Source organism: Scyliorhinus torazame, chromosome 3 (genome assembly GCF_047496885.1).
Source record: "Scyliorhinus torazame isolate Kashiwa2021f chromosome 3, sScyTor2.1, whole genome shotgun sequence".
In the NCBI taxonomy this organism is placed as follows: domain Eukaryota; kingdom Metazoa; phylum Chordata; class Chondrichthyes; order Carcharhiniformes; family Scyliorhinidae; genus Scyliorhinus; species Scyliorhinus torazame.
In genome coordinates, this window is record NC_092709.1 from 43,950,410 (window position 1) to 43,963,048 (window position 12,639).

General features: G+C 44.4%; 1 protein-coding gene across 9 annotated transcripts in view; it reads right to left on the bottom strand.

Annotated features, from left to right (window-relative positions):
* elf2a (E74-like factor 2a (ets domain transcription factor)) overlaps positions 1-12,639 on the bottom strand; it is a 147,797-nt gene that overhangs the window by 47,355 nt on the left and 87,803 nt on the right. For 2 of the 9 annotated variants that reach the window (XM_072495586.1, XM_072495584.1), the window contains exon 1: positions 3,034-3,136. The exons of 5 other annotated variants lie outside the window; for them this stretch is intronic. In XM_072495586.1, coding sequence (XP_072351687.1) covers positions 3,034-3,091 — 58 coding nt within the window. In that variant the 5' untranslated portion in view covers positions 3,092-3,136. Of the gene's footprint in view, positions 1-1,950; positions 2,138-3,033; positions 3,137-3,410; positions 3,431-12,639 lie in introns of those variants that run through there. 2 more of the 9 variants (XM_072495590.1, XM_072495585.1) reach the window with 2 other exon arrangements.

Genomic DNA, 12,639 nt, shown 5'->3' on the forward strand with positions numbered 1-12,639 from the left:
CAGAGAAGGCGGGAGTGTGGGTCAGCCAGTTCAGTATTCACTGGCACTCCACCTCTGTAATAGAAAATGCACATACAAACCTGGGATGCAGGAGGTCAGGTTCAAGTTCAACCATGATAACCTCTTAGGTGGAATAACCAGAAGCTACACCTTGCCGCCACCTTCAGAATGTCCATTTGGTGATGCTGGCATTCTCACTGACAGTAGCCCAAGAATAATTGATAGATCTCCAAATATTACAATCAGAAATTTAGATTTGACCGACAAACACTTAGACGTTTTAATCAAAGTAAATATGCCAAACTACGGATCAAAAACTCCAGGACCCAGGCCATCAAAACAGACCCCATTTTACTTAAGCCATCAAATTAAATTGAATCTTATCCAGAATTTAAAAAATGAAATGCTGATCCAGACGGTGGGTATAACTTTGTTTAAAGGGCAGCTATAAATACACAGTTGTGTAGTTGATATTAATTTGGGCTCTGCTATGGGGCCGACAGTTTTAGATTTCATACAGTGCTCAAAGAACATTAAATCAGAGGTAGTCTGCTGCTGCTCCCATACAAGCTCGTATAGCAATGCCACCTGTTACAGATCAACACAACTTTCACCAAGGTACCCCTGCTTGCTGTTGCTTCCATTTATGGGAATGTGCTGGATGCTAGATCCTGCTTGGTAGAAGGGAGGGAATCGGGTGTGCAAAGCATTATATTTGCAGTCTGCAGCTCTGCCTCTCCCACCAATGTGGAACAAGCAGGAGAGATGTAGTAAACTTTTAATCTGAGGAGACTGCCTGACCCTTCTCCTGCCTCGCAGAGAACGTGTTCCACTACACGCTCCCACTCGCAAAGAAGTCACATCCAAACAGCCGCTCACATGAACTACTTTCACCAGCTTTCATTTTGCTCGCTGCTTCCTTAGCCGCACTAAAGGCAAAAGCAGAAAGAAAAAAGGTCGAGCACTAAAGAGGTCCGTGGCTGTGTCAAGGAGCAGCACTTGCTCCGGAGGGAAGCAGTGCTCCTCAAATCCACACAGGTTGATTGAATGCAGCGTCTAAGTCACCACAAACCTGACCAGCGACAAATCTGTGCAGTTCTCTGAAAATAAAAGCCATGTGGCAAGTGTCCAAGGTTGGCGGTCAACCTTCAACACAAGTCTGAGTGCGGAAGTACGAGCAGCAATGTCACAGTTCATTAACAAAAACAAAGGTCATTTTCCCTACAGATCGAGTTTCAGACTAGTTTCTTTTTGGTTAGATATCGCTCTCCCTTGGCCACTGTCGGATGTTAATGCCCCAGTAAAGTTAAACAATTGAAATAAAATATGAACTTTAATCATTTCACGTTTGGGACGGTGGGATTTGCTCCACATCAGTTGTTCCCTGCAACGCGCTGGTTTGTTTATGAAATAGTGGAGACGAGGAAAGTGGGATTCGTCATTATTTTCCCTTAAAAAGGTTGCTCGGGAGGCTCTCTTTACTTTGGTTAAGTAGGAGCACTATCCCCCCCCCAAAAAAAAAACAAGATCCTCGTCAGATTCATTCTCCTCTATTGAAACTGAACCTTTCAGAATTAAAAATGGAGCTTTTAAAATCATGTGCCAAGGGTCCTCAGAATTTTACACATGGCAGTCGCGGAACCCGCCCTCCTTCGGGAAAGTAAAACATTGTGTAGTAAACACTGTCCACCCGCGTGGTTTTATGTATTTTACACTGGCCACTTCCTCCTCGGCGCTCGAAAAGCTTTCATCATTGCATTTTAAATATGCTGCGCCCAATAAAGGCAGGGGGGGGGGGGGGGTATATAAACCTCGCCACCAACTCGGCAAGCTACCGATTCAGGGGAGTGTGCACAATTGGAAAAGCCCATTTCTAACACTTGTGCTTCCTTCTTCTTGCCTTGGGAGAGGAGTGTGTGTGCGTGTAAGAATGATGATGAGGAATCTCACTTTATTCATCGGGGTGGCCGGCGCAGTTGTCAAGGGGAGGGGAAGTTCTAATGGTCGATGGGAGCTTTTCCTTTGTCGCTGCTGCCTCCTTCCTTGCCTTCCGTCTTTTGCAGAGAGGATTCCCCGTTTACTGAATGGCGCGCTTCCTGGGCAGTGACCGGTGGAGGAGCGGAGAGGGAGAGACAGTCACTCACTTCCGTGTTGACAGAGCCCCCCTCCCTTCCCTGCCTCCTCTCTCCAGCCGCTGGTGCGCAGCCGAACCCCGCTGGCCAGGTTCCATCCGGACCCCGGCGGCACGTCCGCGTTCCATTTTCGAACGTGGCCCCCCGCATTGTTTCTCACTCTCTCCCGGGCCACGTTCCAATCGAACGTTACATTGTTCTCCCCCTCCCCTCCGGCAGCGCTTCCGCCATCGACTGCAGTCAGAAAATTAATTATGTAATAACGCATTAACCCCCCCCCCCCACACACACACACAAATATAACCCCCACCCCACCGATATCTAAAATATAACGGAGGCGACATTTTGCTGAAAAGCAGCGATTTTTAAAAGGCTCCAGTATTTGGAAGAGCGAGACAGCGTGGCAAGACGTCGGAAAGACAACAATCCAGCAGCACACTTCCTGGTTCACTGCCTATTCAGATCAACTAACGGCAAACGCGCAGCGCGCACACAGGGAAGAAACACATCCCCGCAAATCAAATCCACTCCCCCAAAATATCTGTGCCAGGTTGCATCGGAAGCACGAAGATTCCCCCCCCCCCCCCCCACCCCCCCACCCCACCCACCCCAAGAATTAAAAATCCAAAGTTCTATTCCCAGCCCCCTTGCTCCTTCCTCAAAAGATCATGCGGAAGAGAGTCCGCGCAGGCAGCTAAGGTGGTCACTTCCTGATTTTCTCTCTCTATCCCCCCTCCTCCTCCTTCTCTTCCTTTAACAGTAACGGGACTGAGGCAGAGTGCAGTCTGATATCCCCCCCCCCCCCCCTCCTCACATATACACACACAAAAATCCAGGCGCACCCCCTCCTCTCTCCCGCCAGCATGCACGGGCTGCAAAGTTGTGACGGACGGCTTTTTACCGGCTTGGATGAGTAAATCCAGCTGGTTTTTCCGACCCTCGTGAAGTGAAGTCGCCATCTTCTCTGCAAAGAGCAGCAGCTTCCCAGAGGGGGGGGGGGGGGGGGAGCTGATGGTATCACTGCGCAGCGACAGGAAATCTTTAACATACACACAGCCGTATCCGTCCGCACAGCCACCAAAACCACAACTTGAACAAATCTCAACACTGGAGGAAGCAGAGAGGGGGGGGGGGGGGGGGGGGTCTCAAAAATGTAGAAATGTTCCTTTTCTCCCCCCCCTCCTGTCCATTCAGAATGAAAATAAATCACCTTTAGCCCGCAATACGACTGAGCATTTTCTCTCCCCCACCCCCCTTCTCAATCTCTCTCTCTCTCACCCAAGTTAAAAACAAACCCAGCAGAAAGCAGGGATGTCGTTTCTCCCGCACTTCTGGCTGAGAAAAAGGTCTAGATCCTCAGACACCCATCGCGATCCTGCTATTGTTCCAACAGCAGCTCGCTCGCCTCTCTGCGCTTCACTCTTGTTGCAAGAGCAGGCAACGCAATGCCACCAATTCCCCTCCCACACACCCTCAACAGGGGCCCCTCTGCATCTCGGCTTTGTTGCCCCCCAAACCCCCGGTGTGGGAGCGCCGAGTGGTTTGTGCAGCGCGGACACCCCGCTTTTAAATAGTCTCCAGTATCAGGAGAGTGTGCACAATTGGATAAAGTCCTGGAATCACTTCCTGTTTAACTCGAGGATATGCCGAGTGCGGTGATTCAGGAATCTAGTTCGGGGTCCTCCAAAATGAAGCCAAGTAGGATTTCCAGACTTCACGCGCTAAACTCCCAATTTATAAACAAAAGATCAGCTGGTGTTTAATTGCAGGCAGGCATTTTGTAGGATTGTGTTCCAACTTTATAAATTGGCAGTTTAGCAGCCCCCATCCCTCCCTCCCAAACGCAATTCCTCAGTCACGTCTTCATAAGCCAGGACAACTAAACAAACGGTCGTCTCTCCAGCACTGGGAAGGCGAAGGGAAAGTGGCTAAACCTGCATTTATTTTTGCCATGCACGGTGTTGTTACTCTGCTGCAGAGCTGGATCCAAAACTTGTGCCCACACTCTGAATCCTCAGGTCACTGATAAGTCGAAATGGGGTCACAGAGGGGCTCCTGCAGAATGCCAGGTATGGTTGCTGGTCAATCTGCACCCTTCCCCCCCTCCAAAAACAATTAACCCCACTTGACCTCAGCACACAATGCCACAAGGGCCCCCTTCAGCCTTTCCCAACATTAATCTGTGACCTTACTTCCAACCCCCCCCCCCCCCCCCAAAAAAAAAAATACTCACCCCTAATGCCCCTTTAACACCCTTGGTTGGCAAAACATCTATCACAGTTGTAAAAATAAACAATTGATCAATTGCCATTTGCAACTTTCCTTTTGACAATTTAAAGTGTCATTAAAATTTCAGGCTAAGGAAGTTAAAATGTTTTTTTCCCCCCAATATCACTCAACGGAAATATTAATGCTACATAATATGCAGACTGTTGAAGTGTGAAGGTCACTGAACAATAAATGGATAGACATCTTACTGGAAAAAAGTGATCCTAGTAGTTTTGGTGGATGTTAAATATTGTTGGTTGTGTAGACAACTATCACCTAATAAGTCAAATAAAAACAATATTTTTAAAAATAATTCCTGCTGTTCCCATTTATAATTAAAATATAAAATGTAGATCATATCAAGATAGAAAATTCCTTATTTCGGAGTCACAGGGTAGTCATGGCTAGAATAGTTTTATTGTAATTTTAAATGCAGTCATAGCCGACAATAGATGGCACAATTAGAGTTAGAAATGTAACAGTACACTGATATTTTCCAGTAATGGCTTAATGTTCATCGGTCATTGAGAGCCTGAAGATTAGCATTCTGCTTATTGCAAATGACTGGGAAATTATTTATTTATTAGAGTCAGCAGGAACACGGCTGGCAACAGTCTCATCTCTGAGCCAGTAAGTTCACTCGAGACTGGAGCACAAAATCTAGGCGACACTCCAACGCAGTAACTGAGGAAGCGCTGCGCGACTGGATGTGCCCTCTTTTAGATGACCGTTTTAACCAATACCCGTTCTGCCCACTTGTGTGGCAGAAGCAATCGGGTGGCACTATTCTGAAGAGCTGGGGAAAACTTTACGGTGTCCTGGCCAATGTCTATCCTTCAACGAATATCACAAAAACAAATTTATCTGGCTACTTTCTGGTTGTTGTGAGGGACCTTGGCTGCCACCTTTTTTTCATTACAACAGTGCTTTTGCGGCAGCACGGTGGCGCAGTTGGTTAGCCCTGTTGCCTCACGGCGCCGAGGTCCCAGGTTCGATCCCGGCTCTGGATCACTATCCGTGTGGAGTTTGCACATTCTCCCAGTGTTTGCGTGGGTTTTGCCCCCGCAACCCAAACATGTGCAGGCTAGGTGGATTAGCCACGCTAAATTGCCCCTTAATTGGAAAAAAAAAATGAATTTTAAAAAAAAAACAATAATGCTTTTGCTTCAACAGGTATTGAATGGGATATAAAGTTCTTTGGGATGTCAGGCGATTGTACATGGAGCCGTATAAAGCTTTTCACATTAAATGTATAGCATCTGCCATTGGCCTTCCTTTCTTATTCCCAGCTATGGCAGACTGGAGAAAAGTAGTGAACTGTTCCAAGCTAGGTGTAGAGACAGGGGTGTTGAAGTTTTAAAAAAAACAAATGATCCTTACTCTCCTGCACTAAGTTTCCGCCTGGATACAAATTCCTTTCGAAATACTGTTTCAGCTCACTCTCCTGAGAATGTGCCAACTCCAGAATGTTCCCAATTCTTATTTATTGATAAGTTGAACAAACAAAGCCAGGTCTCTGAACTGCAGCCTGACCTATAACTAACCCACCATGTATTCCAAGAATCTACTGAAATTGCTCCTTCTGGTGTTAAAAGGTGACACACCTATTTAACCAAGAGTTTACTCAAGAAGATTTGCTGTTAATATATCAAAAGCTCCGCCCTGCATGCACTTATAAATGTAACTGTAGTTTGCAATTTTGGTCAAATTTATACTCATTTTCAAACTTATTCCAAATCACCCATTTTTTTCTTTAAAACTTACTCAGGCTAATATATGATTCTCCTGATGTAATGATTCTCCACAAACTTCCAAGTGAACACATCAGGCAGCAACCATACCTAGCATTCTGCAATTCCAATTGAGGGGCAATTTAACGTGGCCAATCCACCTACCCTGCACATCTTTTTTGGGTTGTGGGGGCGAGGACTATGCAGACACCGGAGAATTTGCAAACTCCACACAACAGTGACCCAGGGCCAGAATCGAACCTGGGTCCTCGGCACATGAGGCAGCAGTGCTAAGCACTGTGCCACCGTGCCGCCCACATCAGGCAGTTTCAATCAGCATAAGGGGAGCTATGTATTTCTGAGACCATGATTTGTATGTTAAATGGGCCTACCGCAACACCGGCAGATGATCGGGGTGCAGGAGCAACAGAGGGAATGGGGCACGGCCAACCTATTTTTGCCAAGCAGGAGGCATTAAAATCCATTTTAACGTATACAACCTTTGCTGCAGGAGATTCCTGATTCTAAAGGGAGAAAAGATTTGCACTTGCACAGCACCTTTCATTGGCTTAGGATGTGCCAAAACACATTGCAGCCAGATATCTTTGAATTGCAGTCACAGAGAGAAACCCAGGAGCAAATCTGTGCGCAGCAAGCTCCCACAGACAGCAATGCGACAATGACTGGATAATTTCTGATGTCAATTGAGGGATAAATGTTGGCCATTACATTGGAGATATAGTGCAATGGGTACCTTAATGTCCACCTGCGAGGATGTCATGACCTCAGTTTAACAACTCATCCAAAAACACTGACACTGTGGTACACTCTTGACTTTTGTTCAAGATTGTGGAACAGGGCTTGAACCGACAACTGATTCAGAGGCAAGAGTGCTACCACTGAGCCATAGCTGACACTGTAAATATACGTACATTAAATAAATTGCATACAACAGTGCCAACATAATTCCTGTCACCCTTCTATATCAAAGCAAATTTATGTGGCAGGCTTTTATGTAAATTTTGATTGGGTTTATACAAACTTTTATTTGACCTCAAAACAAATATCTTCCAGCCATCTGTATAGCATAAAAATGTATTTACCACAACCAATGCAAATTTATTCATTGAATTCATTCTTTTGTCAATTAATTTGAAGAGCAGAAGGCTAGCAAAGAAAACCAAATTCCTCAAAGGAGGAGAAAATTCTTGGAACTTCATCCACATGCCACTTATTTCCTCCCCACAGTAACTGAAATTATGAATGCAAGGTTTTGTTTTTTAAATTATTTTTTAAAAACATTTTTTTCCAGTTAAGGGCCAATTTAGCGTAGTCAATCCATCTACCCCGCACATCTTTGGGTTGTGAGGGTGAGACCCACGCAGACATGGGGAGAATGTGCAAACTCCACACGGACAGTGACCCGCGGCCGGGATCGAACCTGGGTCCTCGATGCAGTGAGGCAACAGTGCTTACCACTGCGCCACCGTGCCGCTCAGGAATGTAAGATTTTAAGCTTAATAAAAACACAAAAAACCCTACATTTTACAATAATATAATTAAACCTGCCGCACATTTGAGTTTTGAACAGCTTCTTTCAAATACTTGGGTTTCAAGCTTATATTTTGACTTTCGGTCATCAGTTTGTTTGCTTGGTGCATTTGTTACAAATGAGGAATTCCCACAATCCTAACGTGTGGTGCACACAATTTCACCAAATGCATCGTCTCACAGTCGCTGATCCTGTAATGAGGATTTTTACTGACTACCTTTCTCCCAAATGATTCCCAAACGTACTCGGAAATAAGTCTCTTTCTACAGCTATGTTTTACATCTTAACTAACTGTTCGAGTTTTACCTCAGAAAAAGCCACACAGCAATTTTGCTATTTATACCTGCAGCTTGAACAAAACAAAATTGTCTTCCGAAGACAAAATAGGTCAACTCTTGCTTTACTCGAATTAGGAACCTTTCTCTTTCCAGTATTGAGTTCAAATCTAATTTCTCAAGTAAGCTGCAGAACCTTTCTGACTGATCGCAAGATTGGTGCTACGCAAGTATCGAAAAATGCAAGGCCGAGGAGACAGTACAAGAATCAGTAGAGAATAAAATTTGAGGGACATACTTGCCTCAGTGGAACTGCAACAAAGCTACACTCACTTGATTCCCGAAATGAGGGGGTTGTGCTACGCAGGGGTATGGAGTAGAACGCACCTATACGCTCTGAGAGTTTTTGGAAGAGCGAGGGAGTATATATTGAAACATGTAAAATTCTTAGTAGGCGTAACAGGGTAGATGCTGATAGGTTGTCTCCACTGGCCTGATTGATGGAGTCATTGTGTCAAGATGGTGGGATCAGCTATTTGAGACTGAAATGTTCAGTCAGAGGGTTATGAATCTTCGGCATTCTCTACCCCAGAGGGCCGTGAATGCTCACATTAAGACTGACAGATACATTTTCAGATGCTAAAGGACATCGAAGAAAGGGTGGGAAAATGGAAATATGTAGAAGTTCAGCCCTGACCTTACGGAATGGGGGATCAGGCATGGGGCCCATGTGGCCTATTCCTGTTTCGTATCCGAATCAGAAAGACAGATGGTGTGATGGAGAGGGATGCAAAACAATAACCGTCCACTTTTGCTCCAGGATATCATCCCTTCACCACTCCAATTCCAAATCCATGTTTACCTGCCTTGCCACCTATTTGCAGCAGTCAGCTTCACCTTGACCAGCGTATGCAGCCTTCCTCATTTGTTCCCATTCCATCAGATTTGGGCCTATCCTGAAGGAAACTTTAAGCACAAAATTCAATTTAATTACCAGGCTTGCTGACTGTATGCTGGCTGCACAGTCGTTCAGTGAAATTGCATTGGGAGTCTATGTCAGTCTATCTTCAGTCCAAGAGCGGGGCATGAATCCACAGCTTTTATCCGGTCTAGAGCATCTGCAAGCGCAAAGTATCAAAAGCAGCCCTCCGGTGGGTTATGCCAGCCGATCTCAGCAGTTGTTTTCCCTCACCAAAGTCATTCTTTTTCCCTGCTGCTTCTCTGACCAATCTGACACAACCACCTGAAGTGCACTTCATCTGCTCCGCGGCAGCACGGCAGCACAGTGGTTAGCACTGTTGCTTCACAGTGCCAGGGTCCCAGGTTCGATTCCCGACTTGGGTCACTGTCTGTGTGGACTCTGCACATTCTATCTGTGTCTGCGTGGGTTTCCTCCGGGTGTTCCGGTTTCCTTCCGCAAGTCCCAAAAGGCGTGCTGTTGGGTAATTTAGACAGTCTGAATTCTCCCTCTGTGTAACTGAACAGGTGTCGGAATGTGGCGACCAGGGGCTTTTCACAGTAACTTCATTGCAGTGTTAATGTAAGCCTACTTGTGACAATAAAGATTATTATATTATTATTTCTGATTTCTTGTAACATGCTGACCTTTTGGCTACTATTTCCGAACTGTCCTTCCTACCAGTCATCCCACTCCTTCTATACATTCAGGTTTGGCTCCAGGTACTCGTGACTATGCTTCTGGCCATGGTAAAACCACAGTAGACCTGTTAAGTTTTTAAAAAATTAAACTTGTGCATGTTGGGGTAAGAAAAAAGGAATTCGCATTGTGAATTAATTTTGAGCCAACGTTATACTTGCTCAATCTTTGGCTGTTTGGTTTCCAAAGTCACCAGGACCTTCCCCGGTGTAGATTTGTTATTCCCAGAGAGAAAAGAAAAGCAAATGCATGCCACTCATCATGGATGACTGTGCAAGTTAAGGACGTCTCTCATGGTGCTATTTTCTAGAGGACTTATTCAGACAAGGTTAAAAACTGAACTCACTGAATAACATTTTTCACACATTTTGTCTTCAGCGATATTACATGAAGGGCAAATGCAGAATGAAATCACCCACCAATCTAACTAACAGTTTATGAAATTAAACTCAATATTTTGCACTTGCTCAATATATTGCAATTTGATGGCGGCTATGATGATAATTTTACTGCACAATTAGGCATTACAACACAGGGAAAATATTGCTGAATAAAAGGATACACAATCTCACCAAATATAAGCACTTAATGCATACACAAGTCCTGGGGGAAGTTCAAATTCTCAACTGTTTTTGTTAACTCAAATGTATGCAATCTCTTAAGCATACAATATATCAAAACACCATATGTCAAGTTTCCATGACTTTGCTTTCAAGTTCAAATGAACATTAAAACTTCAGCATCAAAGGCAACCACTGATGGCAACATGGAGTTTATAAAAACTTCTCAATTAGTAATATAGAACACTCAAATTTATCAGCAAGAGCTGGTGGGGGCAGCAAGGTAGCAGTGGTTAGCACAGTTGCTTCACAGCTTCAGGGTCCCAGGTTCGATTCCCAGCTTGGGTCACTCACTGTCTGTGCAGAGTCTGCACGTTCTCCCTGTGTCTGCGTGGGTTTCCTCCGGGTGCTCCAGTTTCCTCCCGCAGTCCAAGGATGTGCAGGTTAGGTGGATAGGCCACGCTAAATTGCCCTTTGTCACCAAGAAGGTTAGGTGGTGTTACTGGGTTACAGGATAGGGTGGAGGTGTGGGGTGTTCTTTCCAAGGGTTGGTGCAGACTTGATGGGCCGAATGGCCTCCTTCTGCACTGTAAATTCTATGTCTATCCAACCCATCTGTACATTTAATTAGCAAAATGCTGGGGTGGCTTTCTTCAGCAGTAAGTGGAAAAAGATTTTCAGACAGTTATTAAAGTTTTAATTAATGACAAATTGTGCTATGTAAAATACTACATCATTACAACTCAATTCGCCAAATTGATTAAACAAATTCACCACGGATTTTATTAAAATTGTTACTACCAAATTACTTTGTCGCCCTTGTTAGGTTTGTGGTCAGATCACATCTGAAAACACTTCCATGTCCATAAAAAGATTAGCAGCAAAACCACGGGTAGGGTTGAGTGTAAGCGATATATCACACACAAGATTGACAACGACTTCCTTTGCTATCAATTAAGGAAACTCCTTTTCCGCTGTGGTATTATGACACTACACTAGTTTCCCCATTATTCAGTCGTTAAGTACTTCTTCTAATTCACCATTACATTACGACCACAACATTCACAGCCTCCCTCTTTCTTTGAGTGACAATGGGTGCTTGCTTGCCATGTCAAAAAGTAGCATTCCACTAGCAGAAATAGTAGCATAGTAGCAGCAGAAAAAATCACCTTAGAATTATATTCTGGGGCATAAATCAATTCTAAATCAATGAATAACTTTACTCCAAAACAGAGCCAGGACATAGTCACTGGGATGCAGAACAGGAACAATCTTTTGGTAAGCAACATTAACTGACAAAAAAAACCTTAGGTCATACATGATCTTGGCTGCGAATTAACTACCATACCTGTGTTTGCAAGCAAAACCAAAGTTTTTTTTTTAGTCCTACAGATTTTGAAACATTTCCCCATGTCTGTTCTCACAACTTAGTTTAAAGTACTTCTCCAGATTTACCTTTTCCATCCAGTTTGCTGTTTCAACTACCTGTATAAAAAGTCATCTTTCACAAGCTTCCTTAAAATCTTTTCCTATAACTCGCACCTTTGAGACCAGCCTCATGCACTGCCTCCAACTCTTGGGCCCTTGCGTTTTGGTCACCAGAATTAGATACAGCATTCAAAAGATGTGAGCTTTGAAATACGCACACATCTTGCTCTTTAATTTTTGGTATTTCTGAAACCCACATTATTTTGTGGTTACTGCCCTACCGTCGATGTCACAACTTACACTTTCTTGTACATTATCTGACTCATATTGAGGTGTGCATTTACCTTTTGTGGCTTTCCTGACATAAGGAATAAAGCAATAATGCATTACATTCATCAAACAGACTCTAAACCACTTATATTTGTTTGAAATTAGCCATTAAAATAACTCCTGTTCTCATCAACCCTTCACAACTTTTTCATGCTGACAATCATCTGTAGTATAGGCTGTATTCAATTTTTTATACATTAGCAATTTCTAACTAGAATAGTTCATTGTCTAGTTTGCCACACCCCAGTTTCAGACAGGGTTACCACTTCCTCCTTTTCTATCCACAATATACCCTCATGGTGGCACAGTGGTTAGCACTGCTGCCTCAGCGCCAGGGACCGGGTTTGATTCTGGCCTCGGGTGACTGGCTGTGTGGAGTTTGCAGATTCTCTCCATGTCTGTGTGGGTTTCCTCCAGGTGCTCTGGTTTCCTCCCAGTGTGCAGGCTAGGCGGATTGGCCATAGTAAATTGCCCTCAAGGGTCCAAAGATTAGGTGGGGTTACAGGGAAAGGGCGGGGATTGGATCGGTGTAGGGTGGTCTTTCAAATGGTCGGTGCACACTCGACTGAGCTGAATGGCCTCCTTCTGCACTGTAGGGAATCTATTGCGTACAATCAGGCACATTGTTGATAATCCGACCGCATATTCTAGTTCCTTATTACCACAACAATCTCTACTTCAATCATCTTATTTTTAATACTTCTAAC